This window comes from Raphanus sativus, unplaced genomic scaffold (assembly GCF_000801105.2).
Source record: "Raphanus sativus cultivar WK10039 unplaced genomic scaffold, ASM80110v3 Scaffold0085, whole genome shotgun sequence".
Classification (NCBI taxonomy): domain Eukaryota; kingdom Viridiplantae; phylum Streptophyta; class Magnoliopsida; order Brassicales; family Brassicaceae; genus Raphanus; species Raphanus sativus.
In genome coordinates, this window is record NW_026615407.1 from 37,507 (window position 1) to 61,765 (window position 24,259).

Genomic DNA, 24,259 nt, shown 5'->3' on the forward strand with positions numbered 1-24,259 from the left:
AAAATCTAGGAGGTGAGTTTAATCCCTCACAATTGGCACCGTCTGTGGGGAAGAAACAATCGAATCCCTTACTCTAACTTAAGGATGAATCCTACCGATCAGATAACGAATCCGTCTGATTCTAACCTCCCGATTCAGAGCGATAGCTCACCGAACGATGGAGGCTCTAGTCTCGTAACTCCGGAGCCTCGATGTGGCGATCACCGATCTGGGCAACAGCCTTCGGCTAGCGCTCGAACGAGCAAGACTGCCACCGGAGTGACTAACCCAAGATCCTCGGGTGGAACCAACTCCGGGCTTCCAGTCACCGAGAATCCTCAGCAGCAAACCGCTCCGAATCAAACGGAGGCTCAGCTTTCTGAGATTCGTCAGATGATGATGCAATTAGTAGACAAAGCTCAAGAAAATGAGCGTACAATGCATCAGCTAGCTGTTCGGCAGCAACGATTCGAAGAGATAACTAGATCTCTAAACGCTACAACCCAACCACCGCAACATCAAGCTCCGGGGGTCACATTCCGAGATCGATTGACCGATCCCACGTTCCCCCGAGGACGTTTAGATTTTTCTCCTGATAGCACTGTTCCAGAAGGACGGGGATCTGCTTTCCAGACACCTCATACTGGGACAGCTTCCGCGTTTAACCCACCCAACACCAGTGCTATGGGAAGTAACGTAGCGACAACCAGCTCCACGCCCAGTCAAATTGCTGACCGGAGCACTCGCTTGCTTCCTCCGCCGCCTATTTTTAGGACCGGAGCAGGAGCATCCTTCCCATCCGGGGGCAGAACATCAGCTTCGGTTTATCAAACCAGAAGCTCAACCCCGAGTACGGACGGATATCAAAGGGCAGACACCGATAACCCAAGAGCCGGTGAGCGACTTAGCCCACCAGCTGCATGGGAAGATGAGCCAACACGATTCCGTCAAGAACCTGCTCGTCAGATACCTAATAATGACCCAAATGTCCTTCCTCTAGAGGGACCTGACGCCATTCGCAGATATATGGAACGAACTCACGCAGCTCTCCAAAAGTTGAATGCTCAAGTTCATAAGGCAACGAGCTCAGCTCCCGAAATCGAGAGCTTGATTGAAGAAACCCGTGGGACTCCATTCACTGACAGAATTGCCAGCTCTTACATAAGAGATACCCGAAAAATTAGAATTCCTGAGTATGATGGGACCTCTGACCCAAAGGCCTATTTGAGAGCCTTCCGATTAGCTATCGTGAAAGCCCATTTTACGCAGGAAGAATGTGAAGCAGGTTACTGTAGGACATTCGCCGAAAACCTGGTTGGAACAGCCCTTGAGTGGTTTTCTGATCTCGAACCAGCCTCGATAGACAGTTTCGATCAGTTAACTAATGCCTTCATGAAGCAGTACTCTACCCATATCCTGAAGCAAGCCTCTGAGGCTGACCTCTGGAAGGTCAGACAAGGAATGGGGGACTCGCTACGAGTCTACATCGAGAAATTCAGAGCAGTGAGAACTAAACTCTCGAACCCCAACGACCAAGTCACCATCGAGGCCCTTAGAAGAGGTCTGTGGTACAAATCAGATTTCTGGTCGGAGCTAACACTCAATACTCCTCCAACTATCGACGATGCTCTCCATAAAGCCACTAGATATATTACTTTGGAGGAAGAGACAGCTGCACTGGATAAACTCCACAAGAAACCTCAGAATCACTCGAAAGGTGAATCTTCAGAGGCAAAAGGACCTCATAAAAAAGGGAACTTCCGAAACAATCAGACTCAGGGAGAACATTCCTATGCAATCGAGGAGGATAAGGAAGAAAAACCTGTCGCCGCAGCAAACAAAACTCCCTGGTCAAAAGGCTTTGATAAGAACAAACATTGCTCCTATCACGATCGAGAAGGACACTCAACTGAGGAACGTTGGGACCTCCAACGACAGCTGGCAGCTAAATTCGCAGCCGGAGAAATAAAAGACGTGGACCTCAAAAAGCGACCGCCCTATCAGAAAAGAGGTCACAGAGATACCTCTCCAAAACGCGAAAGGTCACCTGAGAAGGAGACAGATTCGCCACCTCCAGCTCCCAAGAAGAGAGTCGATATGATTCTCGGAAAATTCCCCCAAGGAAAAAGCCTACAAATCGAGGCTGTCTTGAGCAAACCGTCACCTCAATCGAGCCCCGGCTCGAGGGTGGACTGTATCCTTGGAGGATCCGATATATGTCAAGACTCCATTAGTTCTATTAAAAATCATGTACGGAAGGCTGTATCTAACACGGGACCGAAGCCACCAAACCCCGAGTCCAATACTAAGATCTCTTTCTGGGAAAGTGAGACGTCAAACCTTGACAGACCTCACGATGATGTCCTGATCGTCACCCTGAACATCGCAGGATACGAGGTGCCTAAACTTATGATAGACACAGGAAGCTCTGTTGACCTCATTTTCTACAACACCCTGAAAGGGATGGAAATAGACGACTACGAAATTATTGGCCAAAAAGCTAATCTCGTAGGTTTTTTCGGAGAAACAGCTACCTCCTTGGAAACTATCAAACTCCCAATCATAGCTGGCGGAATAATGAAAATGACTAATTTAGTAGTAGCCTGGATTCACAAGATGAAAGCAGTAGCCTCGACTTATCATCAATGTGTGAAATTCCCAACACCTGAAGGAATAACTACCGTACATGGTAGCCAGAAGATTTCCAGGATCTGCTACCTGGGAGGATTCGAAATCCTCAAAAAATCCCCCCAATAGCAATTACAGATCCAGGAGGGTCGTGAGATGCAACAAAATATTCGAGGTCCCCCTAGGAACCTCACCGAAAAAGTTTGCATCGACGACTCAAACCCTGAAAGACAGGTAAACATCGGATCTGAGCTACCTCTTGAGACCAAAAAGGAGCTCATCGACTTCTTGAAAAGCAATGTCAAAACCTTTGCATGGACCACCAGGGACATGAAAGGTATAGATCCGAACGTCACCACTCATAAACTGAGAGTAGACCCCACTTTCAAACCGATCAAACAAAAGCGTCGCAAGCTGGGCCTCGAAAAGGCTCAAGCTGTTAACGACGAAGTTGACCGACTTACGAAAGCTGGGTCCATTCGAGAGGTGCACTACCCTGACTGGTTAGCTAACCCGGTAGTTGTAAAAAAGAAAAACGGGAAATGAAGAATCTGTATAGATTTCACCGACCTAAACAAGGCTTGTCCTAAAGACAGCTTCCCGTTACCTCACATTGACCGCCTGGTTGAAGCAACAGCTGGCCATCGACTCTTGTCCTTCATGGATGCCTTCTCAGGGTACAACCAAATCATGATGGATTCTGAGGATCAAGAAAAAACTGCATTCATAACCGAACGAGGAACCTATTGCTACAAGGTTATGCCATTCGGGTTAAAAAACGCAGGAGCTACCTATCAGAGGCTAGTAAATAAGATGTTTGCTGGACAACTCGGAAAAACCATGGAGGTCTATATTGACGATATGCTAGTCAAATCCTCAGCTGGAGAAGATCATATCTCCCACTTAAGGGAATGCTTCGATATCCTTAACGAATACGATATGAAGCTCAATCCCACTAAATGTACGTTCGGGGTACCCTCAGGCGAGTTCCTATGTTACCTCGTAACTGAAAGAGGTATTGAAGCCAACCCGCAGCAGATAGCGACCTTCCTAGAAATGCCGTAACCTAAGACAACCAGAGAGGTACAGAGATTGACTGAACGAATCGCAGCATTAAATCGATTCATATCCAGGTCAACCGATAAATGCCTCCCATTCTATAAACTTCTAAAAAATAATAAGAACTTCTTATGGGAAGAGAAATGTGAGGAAGCCTTCAAGCAATTGAAAGCTTACCTCTCCGAACCTCCGATCCTGTCCAAACCTGTAGTAGGAGAGCCACTGTATCTGTACCTCGCCGTATCAACTGCTGCAGTTAGCGGCGTGCTGGTACGAGAGGAACAAAACGAACAAAGACCTGTTTATTACACTAGCAAGAGTCTAATAGACGCCGAAACAAGGTACCCTGCCATGGAAAAATTAGCGCTAGCGGTTGTAACAGCTGCCAGGAAATTACGACCTTACTTCCAATCACACTCGATCATCGTAATGACTTCGCAACCATTACGAATGATATTGCACAGCCCCAGCCAGTCAGGGCGATTGGCTAAATGGGCCATAGAGCTCAGTGAATACGACATCGAATACAGACCTCGAGCAGCAGCAAAGGCTCAGGTCCTTGCCGATTTTATCATTGAGCTAGCATCCGAGCAATTAGACTAGGAAATGGAAGCTCCAAAATGGAGCCTGTATGTCGACGGAGCCTCATCAAAACAAGGCTCCGGTGTCGGGCTAAGGCTGACTTCTTCAGCTGGAGAAACCATCGAGCAGTACTATAGGCTCGGATTCAGCGCCTCAAACAACGAGGCTGAATACGAAGCACTAATCGCAGGGCTAAAACTCGCCCTAAGCCTCGGAATCCGAGAGCTAAACGCTTATAGTGATTCACAGCTAATAGCCAGCCAGTTTCATGGAGAATACGAAACGACGGACGAAAGAATGGGGGCATATCCCGAAGTCGTCCAGAACCTCACTAGGCAGTTCGACAAGTTCGGGCTAACAAGGATCCCACGAGGAGAGAACTCCTCAGCAGATGCGTTGGCTGCTTTAGCCTCCACATCAAACCCTCTCATAAAACGAATCATACCCGTAGAAGGAATCGAAAAGCCAAGTATCGACATAGCTACTAAAGCTGAGATAGACAGCAAGCCAAAAGAGCAAACCGAAGGTAACTGCCCTAAAACGGTAGCTACCCAAGTTCTCACAACATTCTGGTTCCCAAAAGCCAAAATACGTAGCTTTAAAAAGCATACCTCCGGGAACACGATCCAAAACACGGTGAACAAAGACAAAAATGAAGGTATTCCCCGAAATTCAGACTCCCAGGAGCTAATCCTATGAATACCTCCGGGGGCACCATCCAGACCTCGGACCCAATCGTCTGCAGAGTCAAAACTAGAAGTCGCTCAGCTCTCAAAAATTCATTTGGGGGCACCATCCAGACCCCGGAGAATAACGAGGAAATTGGAGATATTCCTCAGAATTCAGACTCCCTGGAGCCTAATCCTACGAATATCCCCGGGGGCACCACAACACCAGGTCTCGAACAGGAACCTCCCTCGTCTCTTCATAACGAAGTTGTAGGGAGAGAGGACTGGAGAAGACCAAACACGCAATACATCCTGGAGGGAAAGACTCCACCCAATAAATGGGAGGCTCGAAAACTCAAAGCATTGAGCGCGAGATACTGCATAATCAACTCCGTCCTCCACAAACGAAGCGTTTCCGGACCTTACCTAAAATGCGTCCATGGCCTCGTTGCTATGAAACTCATGAAGGAAATGCACGACGGCTCCTGCAGGAACCACTCTGGAGGCAGAGCTCTAGCTATCCGAATCAAAAGACATGGCTATTTCTGGCCTACCATTATTGCAGACTGTGAGGTCTACTCTTCCTCATGCGACAAATGCCAGAGGCATGCACCGATTATACACCAACCTGCGGAAAAGCTATCCAGCATATCCGCCCCTTACCCATTTATGAGGTGGTCCATGGACATCGTAGGACCACTAGTAGCGTCAGGAAGTGGAAAGAAGAAGCTACGCTTCCTCTTAGTCCTAACAGACTACTTCACGAAATGGATAGAGGCTGAAGCTTTCCAACAGGTAACCAGATTCGAGGTCGAACGATTTGTGTGGAAAGATATCGTGTGTAGACACGGCGTCCTATACGAAATCGTGACTGACAATGGAGGGCAGTTCATATCTCACGACTTCAAAATATTTTGTGACAAATGGAATATCCGCCTGACCTTCTCAACACCTCGACACCCTCAAGGAAACGGCCAGGCGGAGGCTGCTAATAAATCAGTATTAGCAAACCTCAAGAAACGCCTCGGAACCCAGAAGGAACTCTGGTCAGAAAAGTTACCTGAAGTACTTTGGGCATGTCGAACCACCCCACGAAAGGCTACAGAGGAAACCCCTTTCTCCTTAGCCTACGGGATGGAAGCTGTCGTCCCAGCCGAAACCATTGCTGGTAGCCTCCGCCGGGAACTCTGTACGTCCGATCCTGCAGCTAATGGCCAGCTCCTGACGGACAGCCTCGATCTAATCTAGGAAAGACGGGACCGAGCTCTGATTCGCATCCAAAACTATCAGCAAGCAATGACACGACAGTACAATTCCAAAGTCAGGCCTCGACAGTTCGCTGTAGGTGACCTAGTACTTAGGAAAGTTTTCGATGGAACCAAGGAACCAGATGCTGGGAAGTTAGGAACCAACTGGAAGGGTCCATATCGGATCATCCATGTGGTACGACCTGGCGTTTACAAGCTCCTAAAGGTGCGAACCGGGGTACCTGAAATCAGATCGTGGAATGCCACGAATCTCAAAAGATACTATCATTAGGTACCTAAAATTCTCGAACTACGTTAGGCTTGATCCCTTGACTGGGTACATAGGTAACTCCGTCATGAGTGCAGCCCCAACACTCTGTTCATCACGATCAAAGGGGGCATATGTCTGATTAAAATCACATAGCCCAAGCAGCAATTGTACGATTATTATATACCGTGTATTCCATTGTCAATAAAACAATTATCTTCGATACCTCGACTCTTTAAAAATTCAGGTTTCCAAGCACCTGGACCTAAGGTCTTAAAACCCTTAATATTCTCGAAGGTCTTAAAATCCTTCAAACGAAATCAAAATTGATAAACTTAAACCTAAGGTCTTAAAATCCTTAGAAACCACCAAGGTCTTAAAATCCTTCAAACAAAATCAGGTCTCCACGGATCTGAACCTAAGGTCTTGAAATCCTTAACAAAATACAAAGGTCTTAAAATCCTTATCAAATCTCAAAAGGTCTTAAAATCCTAAGCAAGTTTCAAAGGGTCTTAAAATCCCACAAACGAATTCAGGTTCCCATGAACCACTCTCAAAAGAGAGTCCAAACCGAACTCAAAACCTTGAGCTAATCTCGATATTTCAAGAATTCCTCTTAAGGAACCAAAGACAATCCAAATCTTCTAGACTTATCATAAAATCCGAGATCGAACTCTGAGGATTCACTAAACCTCTTAGTTAATAACCGCAATACATTTCCTATCAAAACTCTTAACAAAGTACGAATTTATCCAAAAAACGACTAAGTCAAATCAAAATACTTGAAACGAAGCTAAAAACCAAGTTTAGATAAAAAAAAGGGTTTAAAAGCCTTCACAGGCTACCAAGGGTTCCGAAGACCCTAAAACAAGTCAAGGTTTAAAAGCCTCCTCAGGCTGTAGATCTGATACATAAATAAAATAAAAGGCCACTGGGCAGAAATCCTAAAAACACACGAAAGAGCCTCAGCTCTTAGACTTCCTTATCACCCGAGCTCTTCTCAGCTCCCTTATCAACCGGATCATCTTCCTTGTCAGGAACTTCTTCCTCCATTTCCTTGTCGTCATCTCCCGGGGTGGCTTCAACTGGGGCTGAGTAAGAACCCACCAAGCCTAAGTTAGAACCGTACTCTCCAGAATAGGAGAGGTTAAACATATTGATCTCGAAAGTACCTGAGCTCTCAGAGAGTTGAGGAAGAGGGAGCTTGCTGATCGAGAAGTCCGAGACTTGCGCCTTTTCGTACGCAGCAGCCGCCTCCGGCATCAAAGTCATTAGACGATTATACTCGTCCTCAGCATTCTGGATTTCATTCTCCAGCATATCCTTCAAGAGGTCGGTGTTAGCCTGAAGCTCTTGAGCACACATCTGGAGCTCGACCTCATCCTTTTTCTTAGCAAACTTCTCCTTCACGGAGGCCAAGATCTTGTTGTAGGCACCAGCTACCTCCTTCTTTCCTCTCCTAACAGCCAGCTTGACCTCAGCTTCCTTGTTCTTCTGGTTGTCTTGGGACGAAGCAATCAGTTCCTTGACCTGATATTCGGCTATTTTACGAGCAGACTCCAACTCAGCAATCTTCCGGCTCTTCACTTGGATGTCCACCGTTTGACTCTCAATCTTCCCTTGCTGAATGTCGGCTTTGGAGCCAAGTTTCTTGACCTCAGCTTGAAGTTCAGAGACCTGAACCCGAGCCTGGTCAAGCTCCATCTTAGTAGCTCTAACTAGCTCAGTAACCTGAGCTAGCTCACCAGCATCGGGGGCATTGTGAACAGTTAAAAGACTAGAATAGAGACCATACCTGACCCATGAAGTGGGCAATCTCAACATACTCCTCCTTGTTCGTGAGATTGGCGGTTGAGGGAAGGGCGCATCCGGTTCTCTTCATATGCCTCATTAGCGTAGCCAAACCCCACGAGTCATTGAAGACTGATCCAGGCTTCGAGTGAGTGAAGTTCCAGCCGACGGTTCCTCCTCTAGAGGAAGAAGAGGAAGACCTAGAAGGTCTGTCAACTTGGTCGGTCCTGGACCTCTTGCTCCTCGGAGGCTCAAATTCATGAGTATCCTTCACTATTTGAGGATCAGCTTCCACCTCCGGACCTCAGGGTGAGGGAAAACTTCTTGAACCTTGGGCTCGGAACGACCGGCATCTTTGGCAGGAGCAGAGCCTCCATCATCAAGAACATCCTTCACCGTGCTGAGGAAGGATCCTCCTTGATTCTTGTCGCTTCCTCGAGAGGAGCTGGCAGCTTTAGTCGATCTACCCCTGGAACGGAACGAAGGCTGGATAGGCATCTTCTGTGACTGAGTCTTTTCTGAGGTGCTGGCTCCTGACGAGACTGAGAATATCGATTCACCTTCAGAAACTGAATCAAAAGAAAAATCCTTAATCCCCAAAAGACAAATTCAAGCATCAAAGATTTGAAATCAATGAAAGAAGACTACCTTCTAAACCAGCGACCGTAACTGAATCAGGAAAGGAAGCCTTGTATCGATCAGGGAACCTAGCTGATCCAACTCTCGAGGTAGTGTAAGCTGCCCAGGTATTGGGGTTGTGCTGCAGCTTCCTATAGAGAGCTCTGGTGAGTTTATCGGATAACTTGACAGGGTCTTTAATCTCTGCAAGAAGAATCAAAGGGGGTTAGCAAATCACGATAAGCAAAATAAATATGCAAACACATCCCTAAAATCCTAACCAGAAATATCAGACCAAGAGGTCCTGAGGTCTCGGCCTACAGGAATCGAAGGCTCAATCTTGACATAAAAATACTTCTTCCGCCAGTCATCGTCACTGGCCGTAAACTTGAAGATGCCTAGCCCTGGACGACAGGGGAGATAGTAGGTCCCGCTTCCGCCATCTTTGGTAGTGCTCTCCTTTATCAGGAAGAGACTCATTTGCTCGGTCAACCCCACGATAACTCCTTCTTCCTTAGCCCTGGTGATGAATCCGTTTATCACTCGGATAACCGAGGGACAAAGTTGGGAAAGGGCCAGTTGATAATGATCTAGGAGATCTAGCAAGAGGGTGGGGAGAGGGAACCTAAGATGACATTTAGAGATATACTTCTCGTGAACACAGAACCAACCCTCCGGAACGGTTTCGGGGGTTTCATCATCGGTACAAGCTCTGGCTAAATCACTCTTGCCGTGAGCTTGGACAACGAGGTTGACAACGTCCTGACTCTTCAACAGCGAAGGAGAGTGGGGCCCAGAGGAGGCGCTCTTGCCATCTTTCTTCTTCATCCTCTTGACTCTCGCTCCGATTGAGTCTTTGGCCTTTTTCTTCTTGGCATCCTTCTTCATCCTCTCACCAGCTTCTTGCTTAACCTTCATAATACGAACACCGGAAGCAGAAATTTGAACCTCACCGGAACCTTCCTTTTGACTCATGATAGTAGAGGGAAAGGAGAAAAGAAAGCGAAAGAGGGGAATCGAGCTCAGTCGAGTAAGATGCAATCTCTAAAAGAGGTTGAGGGCTAAGAACGAGTTCGATCAAGAAGCATATAAAAAAAAACAAGAGAAAACGCAGTAAAATAAAGGAGAGAAGAGAAGTTACCTTGGAAACCGTCGAGAGGCGTGGAGAAAGTGGAGAGATAAGCAGTTAATACACGCAGCTTTATATCCCATCACATCTCGAAAATCGGAAACCACATTTCAAACTTCCTTTAATTTGAATCGTCGATCTAATTAAAAATGATTACAGCCGTCCGATTAGGCGAAGAATATATATGGTTGAGATAGCTGATAATCATTATCTCAACAAGAAGATCTAGGCTGGGCGGCTAGGTTTTGCTCCCGAGATAACGAGTCGTATCTCGAAAGCTGGGGGCAACTGTTGGGCCCAAATATGGCCCGATAGCTAACGATGAATAACAGAAAAAGATAACGGGCCGCGATAGGCCCATCGCAAATTCAATCTTCAAAAGCAGCTAAGCTAGAGCCGGAGGCTGTGAGCTAAGGATGTTCACTGGAGAGGTCACGGAAAGGAGGCAGCTCGTGGGCGTGTAAGTAGGCGCAAGACCCGGTCAAAGGGAAGCTGTTGCAAATCCCTCAAATTACGGAGGGGATCTCGGGAACCAGTTGGTGACGATCAAATGGAGCCTTAGGCTATTTAAAGAGGAAGTCAATCAGGAGAAAGAGATTCATTCAACCCTTATTCGACACAATACTCTCATTATCTTTGTAACATTCTCATTATCTTTGTAATCATCAAAGAACATCCTTTGTAACAACTCTTTTACCGAAATCATCAATACAAATCAAAGTTCATTCTACAAGTTATTACGGGATTCAGCCCACGTTATCTTTCCCTAATCTTTCCTTAAACCTTAACCTGATCTAAAATCCAGGAGGTGAGTTTAATCCCTCACAATAACCTACTATCCAGGAAAGGCCAACTTGGTGGCTGATGCTTTGAGCCGGAGAAGGGCTGAGGTTTCAGCTGAGAAGGAGGCTGATATATTGGAAGGGATGGTCCGGTCACTTAACCTCAACACTTTGGCTAGTGCTGATGATCCATTGGGGTTGGAGGCAGTGGATCAGGCCGATCTCCTTACCAGAATTTGTGCAGCTCAGAAGCTGGATGAGAACCTTCAAAAGTTTGTTCTTAATGACAAGACAGAGTACCAAACGACAAGCAATGGTACCATCTTGGTCAATGGAAGAATAAGTGTTCCTAACAATAGGGAACTCAAGGAAGAGATCATGAGACAAGCTCATAGGTCCAAGTTCTCAGTCCATCCAGGACTGAACAAGATGTATAGATATTTGAAGAGGTATTACCATTGGGTGCGCATGAAGACTGATGTGGCCTAGTGGGTGGCAAAGTGTCCCATTTGCCAATTGGTCAAGGCGGAGCACCAAGTGCCCAGTGGACTACTCCAAAGCTTGCCCATTCCAGAATGGAAGTGGGATCACATTACCATGGATTTTGTGATTGGTTTTCCTACGACCAGAAACAAGAAAGATGTTGTTTGGGTGGTGGTCGATAGGTTAACCAAGTCGGCTCACTTCTTGGCAATCAAGAAGGGGGATGGTGTGGATGAGATTGTGCAGATCTACATCAATGAAATTTTGAGGTTTCATGGTGTACCTGCAAGCATTGTGTCGGATAGAGATCCGAGGTTCACATCTTACTTTTGGCAAGCTTTCCGAAAGGCCTTAGGCACAAGAGTGCACATGAGTACAGCCTATCATCCTCAGACTGATGGTCAGTCAGAGAGGACAATCCAGACGTTGGAGGACATGCTAAGGGCCTGTGTTTTGGACTGGGGAGAGACCTGGGAGAAGCACTTGCCTTTGGTAGAGTTTGCTTACAACAACAGCTTCCATACAAGCATTGGTATGTCACCATATGAGGCTTTGTATGGGCGGCCATGCAGGACACCCTTGTGCTGGACCCAAGTGGGGGAGCGCAGCATGATTGGTCCTGAGATTGTGGAGGAGACCACAGAGAAGATCAAGTTTGTCAAGGACAAAATGAAAGAGGCTCAGGATAGACAGAAGAGTTATGCTGATAAGAGAAGGAAACATCTTGAATTTGAGGTTGGTGATCTAGTCTATCTCAAGATGATTACTTTCAGAGGTAGGACCAGGGTTTCTGGAAGAAGGAAACTGGATCCTAGGTACTTGGGTCCATTCAGGATCATAGAGAGAGTGGGTGCAGTGGCCTACAAGTTGGACTTGCCATCTGCAATGGATGCATATCACAATGTGTTCCATGTGTCCCAACTAAGGAAGTGCTTATCCGAGCAGGATGTAGTGTTGTCTAAGATTCCCAAAGATCTTGGTAAGAACCTAATCTTAGAGACAAGGCCGGTTCGAATCATAGATAAGGCAGAGAAGGCAACAAGGAAGAAGACAGTACCTATGATCAAGGTAGTGTGGGAAAGCAATGGCAAGGATATTATCACTTGGGAAACCGAGGCAAGAATGAAGGCTGAGTATCCTGAGTGGTATGATCAGTATTTTGTGAGAATGCACTTGGTTTGGATTCGAGGACGAATCCCTATTAAGTGGAGGAGAGTTGTCATGTCCCCGATCCTAGATAGGATCGGCCGGATGGACCATGGTGCGAGAGGTGATGCACCAAATCAGGTCAGATGACCTAAGGCAAAGCGTATCATGGTCCATGAAGTGGGTTAAGGGTATCAGAAGGCTGAAACTTAACCAAGGAAGGAAAGGTTCAAGCTCAAGAGAGTTGGACAAGAGTTTAGGCAGCTGGCCGGAGTGGGAAGCAAGCTCAGGCAGCTAGGTCAAGGGTGGAGAACCTCACACTAGCTCACAAGAGTTCAGGTCAGCTCCAGTAGCTGGAGTGTTAGCTCACTCAGCTGGAGAAGCTAGTGGTCAGCTCATCTCAGCTAGGAGGAGTGTTATGGGTTGAGATGGTGTGACCGGACCATGGACGGTTATGGGTCCGGTTAGATGGTGGTGCGGTCCGATGGGACCAGAGGTGTTTGGTGGTGCAGCCAGGCACTTGGCAATGTGCCAAGTGATGAAGTTCGATGTATGGGAGCAGTTGGGAAGCGGTTGAGAGGCGGTTGGGCCGAAGAGATGCGTTGATTCTCACTTGTGCCCATTCGGCCATTCACTTGCACCCATTCTCCCAAAAGAGGTTGTTAAAGCCTTCCTCTATAAATAGAGGGCTCTGGACATCGATTTATTCATCAGATCAAAGAGGGGAAACTCTGCCAAAATTGCCAGAGAATCCAAGAGAGAAAGAGACCGGCGGTTTGCTTGTTTGGCCGCTTGAGTGTGGTGGTGATTGTTCTTGACCGGCGACCAAGGAAGTGTTGCAGGAAGGAACCAAGTGAAGATGGATACAAGAGGAACCGAGAAGGCTAGTGGGAAGGAACAGAACCCATCGTCGGCCACTCCTAAGGATCTGGTCAGGATCGTGGGAAAGCCAAGGAGCTGTGAAGACTCAAGCCAAGGATGGATGTGTGATGTGTGTTTAGATAGTTTGGAACTTATGATATCCTATTGTGCAAACTGAATGATATTACTACCTTGTATGGATCACATGGTTTATATATATGAAATGAATGTTTATCTTAGCTTCCGCATTGTCTATTGATTGTATATGAACCTCAGATTGTATAAAAATGACTTAGAAAATAATGGACATAAACCGGCCAATTGCACTTAGATCATTAGGTTAAGGCTGCGGACTGGTTGGGTCAAGGGATCCAGGTTCGGGTCTTACAGGTAAATTACCAAAGACCCCATTATTCGCTAGATGACCTTTGCGGCATCGAAACCTGTTGAAATTGAAACTAATAAGAGATTCAGAGAAGAGAGATGAGGGGAGAAAGGGATCAGAGAAGACTACATGTGTGTTCAGATACTTGTTTGAGTTGAATCCATGTGTCCTTTGATCGATACTCCCAAGGTAAAGCCTGCACTTTTATTTTATGTTAAGAAATTAGGTTAGTAGAGGGGAATGTCAGATGAAATTTGCTAAGTTGTTGGCTAGATGAGTTTGGTTGCTAAGTTAGGATAAGGCATAATGATTAGGATGTTTAAATATGAATTGCAAACCCATAGAGTGATGACGTCAATATTTTGAATCTTTGAGTTCCTACTGTTTTCAAACTTTTTCCAAAGACTACTGTTTTTGCTTGAGGACAAGCAAAGGAGTAAGTCTGGGGGAGTTGATATACCATGGATTTTACCCGTTTTTAACCATGGTATACTAGTGTTTTATTATATATTTAATCTATTTTCTAGCCTGTTAAATATGTTTTCAGGTTCAGGAGCGATTCGTGATAAAGTGATGTTTTTGGAGCATTTTGGAGTACAAGAGATGATACACCCGAGTTGACCATTCAAGACCAAGTCGGAAGTCAACATTGCGATTAGAATCGATCGATACTCATCCAGAGTTGTCGATCGATGTAGCTGAGTGTGGGAACCGAAATTCGCACCGTCAATATTTCGTATAAATAAGGAAACTAGAGAAAACCCTAATTTCCCAGAAGGTCCCGGATTTCTGAGAAACCACGCGTCAAGCAATCAGAACACGACAATACGAGAAAATAAAATAAAAATCGTAAAAAGAGAGCAAGAAGGATTTTATTCCGAATCTGCGTATGAGCGTAACAACAACAAGGTAACGTGCTTCGGCTACCAGAGCTGTCGGCGAGATCCCTAGTTCTAATAGCCGAAGGTGGCTAAACCTAATTGAGTCGCAGCTCGAAAAATAAAAACGGAAAGTTGCCTAAAATGCTCTAAGTGCTAAGTTGCTCTGAAAAAAGTGATCCCTTTATGCCTCTCGCCTTGAACTCCTTATATACTCCCTCCAAGGTCGATTTACGCTTCCGCCTTTTGCCCTTAAACCGTCATAGTCGAAAAATGGGAATATTCCATTTTTCCGATCTTCATGATTATCTGCGGAAAGTTTCCATTTTTTCCGCGGAAACTGATGCTTATCCTCCAAGCATAAACCGTCATAAGGTTTATGGGTTTTTAAGAAATCGTAAGTGGACCTCAAATCAAGTTTAGGACCCTTTTGGGCCGTATTTTTGATTTGAGACCTTTTTACGATTTCTCCGATAAGGTTAAGTTTCCGCAGTTTTATCGTAAACCAAACGGACGATTCCATTTGATCGAGAGATCAAGAAACGGATATTCATGAGTTGCGGAGAACGGCTATACGGATAGTCGAGAATGCATAGCTTTACGTCGTATCGTCGTTTCGGAAGACTTGGACGTTTCGGAGAATGATCGATGTACGAACGCTCGATCGCTATAGCGACCGAGCTACGAGTACAGCTCGGTCGCTATAGCGACCGAGCGTGGTTTCGTGATCTGTTCGCTATAGCGACCGAGCTCTCGTTCGTGACCCGATTGCCATCGCGATCGGGTTTATGCCGTGGTCTGAGGTCCGTTATCCAAGTGTTTGAACCTATCGCAAAGCTACGATTCTCTTAGGATGCTTGTTTGCGGAGGTTTGGCCCTTTGATAACAATGTTCCGTTTGATTTAAGAAATCGTTACTTTCTTAAATCGTTGATTTCTCAAGTCATTGACTTCTCAAGTCATTGATTAAGAAATCATTGATTTCTTAAGTCGTTGATTAAGAAATCGTTGTTTTAAGAAATCGTTGATTTCTTAAATCGTTGATTAAGAAATCGTTGTCTTAAAACAATATTTTAAGGAATCTGCCTTGGAACTTCAAAGAGGCTGTTCTCTCAAACCGTGAGGACCCAGAAAACGATCAAGGATATCAAATCGAAGCCCTCGCCGAGACGGATCTGGTGAGCTCGGTCGCTATAGCTCGGTCGCTATAGCGACCGAGCTTTTCCTGTAGCTCACTCCCTATAGCGATCCAGCTTTTCCGTAGCTCACTCCCTATAGCTACCCAGCTTTTTCGTAGCTCACTCCCTATAGCGACCCAGCTTTTCCGTAGCTCACTCCCTATAGCGACCGAGCTTTTTCTGTAGCTCACTCCCTATAGCGACCCAGATTTTCCGTAGCTCACTCCCTATAGCGACCCAGCTTTTCTGTAGCTCACTCCCTATAGCGAGTGAGCTTGTAGCTAGTGAGATTGTAGCGAGTGAGCTTGTATCGAGTGAGCTTGTAGCGAGTGAGCTTGTAGCGAGTGAGCTTGTAGCGAGTGAGCTTGTATTGAGCGAGCTTTCGGTATTGAGCAAGCTTCGTATTGAGCGAGCTTGTTCCGCGGATTGAAGTCTTTGTTTCGAGAACCCGTTGTCTGAGTATTCAAGCATCAGTTTTACGACAAGAACACGATCTTGTCGATTAGTTCTTCGTAGAAATTTGAATGCTTGGATACCTTTCGCAAAGACACCCTCGACAATTTTTACGAATGATTTGATATTAACTTCGTCGTCAATACGAACCATTGGAGCTTGTTTCGACGCTGCGGACAAATCTATTCAAGAATTTTAGCGTAAAAATTAGTTTAAGTAATTTTTACGGGAATTATCTTTTTCGAGAAATATTTTCGAACGTTAATTTCGTTGTGATCGTTTTTGACCCCAACAGTTAGCCCCCCAGCCCGTTAGAACCGTGGATTGTAGATGTGAGGTTCTAGCGTGCGATAAGACAAGTTAGTCAAGTTAGGCGGAATTAACGGTTGAAAATGTCCGTTGAAAGTTGTACGTTCATTCTAAGAAGAATTGAATCTTATAAGATTGAGGCTGCGCTTGATGAAAGCTGCCTACGTACCCTTTGTCAAAAGGGATCAAGCCATTCGTAGTTCGTCTTGGAGTTAAGATTCTTATGACCTATTTTCCAGTGAGACTTTATCGTCTAGTTATTTCGAGCTTGTTGCTGTTGATGGTATTTCGTATTGGACCTTTGTCGGCCGCAAGAGTAGCCTCGGAGGCTGTTTATTTTGGCCAAGTTTGGCCTGTAAAATATATTTTGCTAAAATCTATAAAATCGTGGTTTTTATAAATCGAGAGAACTTCCGTTTATCGAAGTTAGAGGGACAGGGTGTGAGTTGTCGTCTCATTCCTGCCTCTCCGATGATCATCGTATCGATCGATTGTACAAAGCAAGATTTTTCGCGGTTTACTGATTTACGCAAAGGTTCGTGAAACGGATAGACTTAAGTGAAGAGACAAGTTTTGGGATCTCGTATCGGGTGTTGATACTATCTGTGAGATGTAAAGTACCAGAAAGGCTGGGTTTAGGGCAAGACCTAGGTTTACTTTCGGACTGAGGCTTTGCGATGACAAATCGGCTTTCGTTTTGCCTGTTTGCGATTTTAACCTGACTCGTACCGTTTAAAATCCGCGAAGTGTTATCGGCTTATTGTGATTTGTCTGGGTACGAGTCGGAGCTACTTCCTTTACGAAGCACTCAAACGAAATTTCGGTTTTCTTGTATAGCGCGCTATGATATCCTGGTCGGATGTAAGAGAGCCTTTCCTTAGGTTGCTTGTCTGTTTAGGACGTTAGAGTTCGTTTGTTGTGATCAGCAACAACGATATGATGCCGTTTAGAAGGTGTATGAAATTTTGGTCGAAAAATGTTTATTCGAGCATGAAGCGACGTCTCGCAATGCTGCGACTTTATTTTTCTTATGCCATAAGAAGATTTATAGGCTTTCACTTATGATTTGATTTATACTTTCGTCAAGTGCAAATGGTAGAATCCGAGTAGTCACTTCGGATTTTGATTTTGTCGCTTGGTCCGTATGCTACTTTTTAGCGAGCGTTTTTAGGTGTAAGCGATGAGAGACATGTGTCCGGATGTGATAATTGTTTTGTGGATACTGGATCCGTTGTCGTAGTCGTTTAGTAGTTGGCGAATTGTTTTGAGGATTTTGGACCGAAGGGTCGTGTAAATTTACAAGGGAGAAGCGTCTAACTTCACTGTGTTTCGTGAAGTGTTGGCCTTCCGGAACTTGTTTTGAATTTTTAAGAATGACTCGTATAGCTCTTGGAGCTTTGTTACGAGTGTTTCTTTTTATGCCGCGTTTTATGGACCGTATAGAACTTAATCGATTTATGATAAGTTTAAATCTTCCATTAACCATATGGTTGTTAGGACTGAGTTTCGTTACGAAGAATTCATCGTATGATTTCCGATTCTGGGTTATACGACAAACTGCTTGCATAATAGTCACTTGGCGTTTTACGACAAATCGTGGATTGTTGTTTAGCCGTTAGCCGTTAAGCGGTTGGAGCGGTGGTCGCTCAGTAGTTTTGGATTGGTATGGAGGCTAGGTGCAGCCGTATAGCCAGGGAAGTTGTTGTTAAAGGATCGTCGTAGAATATGTGCGGACTTGGTTGCAGGGTCATTTCCTGCTTCGCGTAGCCGAGGGTAGTAAAAGCAGGAATCAGCAACCTTATGGAGCAAAAATTAGCTACGACTGATATCCGTTGTTTTATTTTACAAAAGAAAACGGGTTAACCGTTCTTTCGAAGGTTTTTTTTTCTTTAGGAAGTAGGACGAGTGTGCCTTAGAATGTGTGGCGATCATTTCTCGGTTTTTGAGAGACTAGGTCGGTTTGCATGTTCTGCCTGGAAAGTCAAGGAACAATGGAACAAGACTGGAAAATTTGCCTAAGACTTAGCTTGCTAGACTATCCACCTAGGTTCTAAGTTCCCTAAATTCTACGGCAGTTTTCAAGATGTTTTCGTTCCTTTTCTACCAAAAATTAAAACCTTGACGGAATTTTTAGTCAGACGTACCTTAGTCCCATTGATGATTCGAGATTGCCACTTCTTCCTTCTTCTTCTCTTCTTTTCTTCTGACTTTATCGAAAGTTTTTTATGTGTTTAGGAATGGCCACTTTCGATTCAACGTCGAAGGACTTCGAAAAGTCAGTTACCGAATTTCATCTGAATTGGTTTCCGATGAAATCCTGACAAGAATATCGGAATGAGGAAGGGATATGAATGTCCAAGTTCGTCCTCGTTTCTTCGTATCTCTGGTTTTACCAAACTGACCAGGTGCGCTTTGTATATTGTTGAAAAGTCTATCAAACGTTATGAATAGATGTTTTCGACTTAACGTGGCAGAATCTGGTAAAATCACATTGTGTTTTATGCTTCGAAGGAATTTTACGAAATCGTTGAACCAAAGGGAGGAGAAGCAGACAAAGAGGGGCGTTTGGAAAGACGGGTCAATGGACAAGACGTCACTCGAGTGAGGCTCTCAGTTCGTCAGGCTGCGAGCGAACTGGTTATGTTCCAGATACGATATTGTTTGGCTTTATGAATTATGTTTCGTAAAATATGGCCGAGCTTGATCTTACGAAAGCTGTTTCCTAAAGCGCTGTCGAGCTTTTGATCCGAAGGAGTTTTGAGTAGTTTTTCGAAAGTAAGATTAGTAGACAAAAGTCGAGAGTCCGCAACGAGCGAAATCTTAGGTGTCAGGAAACGTCTTAGCAGTGAGGGATATGATCTCTCGTTTTGGCTTTGTTTAGTCTTCGTTAACCGTTTTAAGTTTCGAGTGATTTTATAGAAATCACTCCATTTTTTCGAAACTGGTTGAGAAGGATGGCGAACTGGTCGGGACAGAGTCGAGACAAACCACATTCACAACGAAGTTGCTCGGAAGAGTTGTTTGGAAGAAGTACGGTAATGGTATCGGTCTTCCGAATGAATCCAATTCCTCGTATAGTTGAGATGATTGGTGTTTTAGAGTAACCGTAATCGTTTTATACGATGAATTGCAATCCATTTGTTAGCCGGACCTTCCGAGTTTTTCCGTAACTTTCCCGATCGTTCTGATCGAAGGTTTTTAGATTCACGATTTTAAGAATTCGCACTACGTGGCTTCGAGCGAGGATGCAAAGTACGTTATTGGACTAGTGTCGGGATGGTTTCACGAGGAATCGGCCGCACTCGCTGATCGACCCGCAGCCCGGCGCCCAGGACCGTGACGTCGGTCTGGCCGCCCGATGTCAGCGAGTGACAGCAAGCTGAGACGAGTCCCACTTGTTTTCGTCGTAAAATCTCAACGGAAACTCCGATTGAGACGAAACGAACGGCGTTTCGAAGAGGAATCAAAAGAGAACACAAAAGAAGACTCCTTTGAGGCCTGACAGGTCGCTATAGCGAGTGAGGAGGTGTCTCGGTCGCTATAGCGAGTGGGAGCCAAGACGTGTCCAACTTGTTTTCGTCGTAAAATCTCAACGGAAACTCTGATTGAGACGAAACGAACGGCGTTTCGAAGAGGAATCAAAGGAGAACACAAAGGAATACTTCTTTGAGGCCTGACAGGTCGCTATAGAGAGTGAGGATATATCTCGGTTGCTATAGCGAGTGGAAGGGAGTCAAGACGAGTCCAACTTTTTTTCGTCGTAAAATCTCAACGGAAACTCCGATTGAGACGAAACGAACGGCGTTTCGAAGAGGAATCAAAGGAGAACACAAAGGAAGACTCCTTTGAGGCCTGAAATGTCGCTATAGCGAGTGTGGATGTCATCTCGGTCGCTATAGCGAGTGGAAGGGAGCCAAGACGAGTCCAACTTGTTTTCGTCGTAAAGTCTCAACGGAAACTCCGATTGAGACGAAACGAACGGTGTTTCGAAGAGGAATCACGAGCTCGATTTAGTGCTCTTCCTGTGACGGAAGGTCGCGGCTAAGTTTTTGATTTTGTTGAACACTACGGCGTTTGCGTAAGCGTTGGTCGTAGGAGCAGTCAGTGCTGCGAGTTTGTCTTTTATATATGCGTACGTCTTTTTGATCAAGCGTTTTTTGGCTATGAGTGAGAATAATCCGTGACCCCCTCCTTCTAGCGCCAAACTGTGGCAACCGAAATTCGCACCGTCAATATTTCGTATAAATATGGAAACTAGAGAAAACCCTAATTTCCCAGAAGGTCCCGGATTTCTGAGAAACCACGCGTCAAGCAATCAGAAACGACAATAACGAGAAAATAAAATAAAAATCGTAAAAAGAGAGCAAGAAGGGTTTTATTCCGAATCTGCGTATGAGCGTAACAACAACAAGGTAACGTGCTTCGGCTACGAGAGCTGTCGGCGAGATCCCTAGTTCTAATACCCGAAGGTGGCTAAACCTAATTGAGTCGCAGCTCGAAAAATAAAAACGAAAAGTTTCCTAAAATGCTCTAAGTGCTAAGTTTCTCTGAAAAAAGTGATCAATCTATGTCTCTCGCCTTGAACTCCTTATATACTCCCTCCAAGGTCGATTTACGCTTCCCCCTTTTGCCCTTAAACCGTCATAGTCAAAAAAATGGGAATATTCCATTTTTTCCGATCTTCATGATTATCTGCGGAAAGTTTCCATTTTTTCCGCGGAAACTGATGCTTATCCTCCAAGCATAAACCGTCATAAGGTTTATGGGTTTTTAAGAAATCGTAAGTGGACCTCGAATTAAGTTTAGGACCCCTTTGGGCCGTATTTTTTATTTGAGACATTTTTACGATTTCTCCGATAAGGTTAAGTTTCCGCGGTTTTATCGTAAACCAAACGGACGATTCCATTTGATCGAGAGATCAAGAAACGGATAGTCGTGTTCGACGGCTTTTATTTTATTTTCTCGTCTAGGCATATCTAGAAGCCGTCGATCGATATCCCGACAGGTGAATCGATTGCCGAGCGAAAGGTGTATCGATCGATATCTCTAAAGGATTATCGATCTACTTTTTTTCTGTGTCAACATACGACAGTTGAGGCCAGAGATCTAGATTATTTAACCAGTGAGACATCACTGAGAGTTAAGCGACTGAGTTCTATAGTATTATGCAAATAACTTGTTAGGCATTTATAGACATTGTAATCTCCATTCCTGAATAAAATCCCTAAGTCTAGTACTCTTTATCACATTTAAACATCTCATCATATTGTTAGTTAAAGCAACTACCTTACTCATTTTAGGAAATGTTATTTACGTTTCTATCATTAAAACCAACTTCACCTATGATTGATTAGTAGATTATATTTAATTGGTTCACTAGCTCCTCGTGATTTGATCCCTAAGTACTACAGCTGTACCTCTTATTTAAGAGAGTAAGTTCTACTGGGTAATTTGAGCACTATCAATATATACCTAATATATACCTGACATTGTCGTCCACGTTTAAATCTTTTCTTCTTCGCATAATGCATCTTTTCAGTTGAACTTGAATATCATGTCTTTATTCCCTTGCCAAATATGAACATGGCTCTCTTTACTAATACTTAAATCTGCAGGAAAGAAAAATAACGACCCGCTCTCAAAATATAGAAAAAATATATGAAGTGAGTTTGAAATATAGGGGAACCTTATTTTTCTAAATGTTGGATACTTGTAATCGTTATGAAGAAATAAGATGATGATTTTTATCTAAGTGTCAATTATTCCTTGTTAACTACAAAAAATATTAGCTTCGACCAAGTTGCGATAAACTGATCATCATGGAGCGATGGAATCTAAGTAAAGGAATAACGGGACTTCAAAGAAAATTAAGGAAAATCCAGTCATTGGAGCATGTAAACTCCATCTAAGAAAGTTCAAGATCTGGAGGAGTCAGATAAGGAGAGAATTGTAGATGGTGAGTTAAGTCACTGATGGTAAAATTTGACAAATCCAAATTAGGAAATGCAACTAAATCCCCAACTTTGGAACAATTCAACAAACTACTACAAAATAAGACATTCAACTACTATTCTTTTCACAACTTAGAAAATGAGTCTAAAGAGAAGTCAGAGTAGAAAAGAGTATGTAAATAGAGAATTTGTGGAGAAGGATCAGAGGAGCAGTTAAGGATTTTTTTATCGGAAATAAATCTAGGGAAGTCAGAGTCTTTGAATCCTTAATATTCAACTAAGGTGATGATATGACCTGTGGCAGTTCGATAAGAAATGATTTGTGATGTTTGATTTTGTAGGATTGAGATTATGCGTTAAGTGATTAGATTATGAAAAATTATTTTTTTTCCTCCAAAGGGGAATCTTCAAGAATCGAAGTACGTCCTTCGGATTCTTAGGAAATGAATGATTGATTTGGTGGACTCATGACAGAATAACGTTAGGATATTTATGTAAGAAATTATTGTTTAATCTTAGGTATGTAAGTCATGAAATGTAAAATTTGTTAATGAACAAAAAAACAACTTAGATGAGTTAATTAAGGAAATGGTTACGCGAATGTTATGCAATGAACTTTTGGGTTGGAGGTTGGCTACAGAATGTAAGACTTATGGGTCGTAATAGAACTTCAGATTGCAGGTTTGGCTACGATCACAAGTTTTTCCGTGGCTGCAGGTTTGGCTATGGCCATGGATCGGCTATGGCCACATGTTTGGCTACAGTCATGGATCGGCTATGACCACATGTTTGGCTACTGCCACATGTTTGGCTACTGCCACATGTTTACTTGAGCGTATTTTAAGCGTATTTTCTATGATTTTTGGGTCGGGATATCAGATAGGGTAGGCCAGTCAGATCCTTCCTCGCACGAAGGATAAGTTTTATGTAGCTAATGTTTATTAGTGTATCTTATGATTCTTAGCAAAAAGGCTAAGCGACTCTGTGAAAAGTTTTAGGTGTTAATATGAGCTGACTTAAATATCGTTGAAGATAATTCCCAAAATTAGGTAGAAAATTAAGGCAGGACATGATGGTTATGAAGAGATGGTGAATGCATAACACATGGAGAATGTTGGAGGAGAGGGTAGCAACCGGGGTCCGCGGGTGCTGCGGCAAACACTACTAATGTGATACCACTGCCACCACCAAGTTTTCCTCCCATGGATGCAGAGAAGTTCAACATGTCGATGGTGGATGAATTCTTTGCACAATATTCCAAAGACTTCAACTTTCAGTGCCAGCCTTGGTACAAGAGGGAGACAGCGTGAACAAGGTTCAACAACCACCACCGCCACCGTAGACACAAAGCTAGTTGGACATGATAACCAGCTGATAAATCTAAAGGGAGGGAAGTTCAGTGGCAGGTACCAGTGGAGAAGCCGCAGTGGAACGTTGAGTCTCTGTTACATAGAGGAGCACAAAAAGGACCTCACAGTGATGACTACATGTGTGACGTGTGGTAGCATATATAGTGGAGTGTCACTAAGGTATCAATGGGCTATTCAGGTGTATAAGTGTGGATCATCAAATTCGATACTGCCAGTGGGTGGTGCAGGGAATTGTTACTAATGTCGTAGTGCTGGACATCTGGCTCAAGATTGCGTAGCACCAGGGAATGCACAACAAGCTCGTACTTATGGTAAACTTTTGAAAGAAGATCTGCTACCATTGCCCAAGACCCCAAATGTGGCACCAGTGGTGCATATGCTGGGAGTGGAGGATGGAGCAATCACGATCGATGGTAATCCTTGTAACTTATATTATTGATAATATCAAATTTACCCTAAGAGGAACTCTGTAATTTCAGAGGTTGGTTATGTGAG

At 44.3% G+C, this 24,259-nt stretch overlaps 1 protein-coding gene across 1 annotated transcript; it reads right to left on the minus strand.

The window, feature by feature from the left end:
• Nucleotides 1-7,403: 7,403 nt before the first annotated feature.
• On the minus strand, nt 7,404-9,815 carry LOC130501045 (uncharacterized). Its single transcript, XM_056995939.1, has 6 exons — nt 9,122-9,815; nt 8,871-9,044; nt 8,690-8,791; nt 8,227-8,525; nt 7,640-8,171; nt 7,404-7,522 (listed from the first exon to the last, which is right to left on the minus strand). The coding sequence occupies exons 1-6, from the start codon at nt 9,813-9,815 to the stop codon at nt 7,404-7,406; spliced, it is 1,920 nt and encodes a 639-aa protein (XP_056851919.1).
• Nucleotides 9,816-24,259: the final 14,444 nt, after the last annotated feature.

Bases quoted from the DNA above. Each gene is read 5' to 3' on its own strand.
- LOC130501045 (XM_056995939.1), bottom strand. From the start codon at position 9,815: ATGAGTCAAAAGGAAGGTTCCGGTGAGGTTCAAATTTCTGCTTCCGGT. The intron at 8,792-8,870 runs GTAGTCTTCTTT...CTTTTGATTCAG, and splicing joins TACGGTCGCTGGTTTAGAAG to TTTCTGAAGGTGAATCGATA. The intron at 8,172-8,226 runs GTATGGTCTCTA...GATGCTGGTGAG, and splicing joins TTGCCCACTTCATGGGTCAG to CTAGCTCAGGTTACTGAGCT.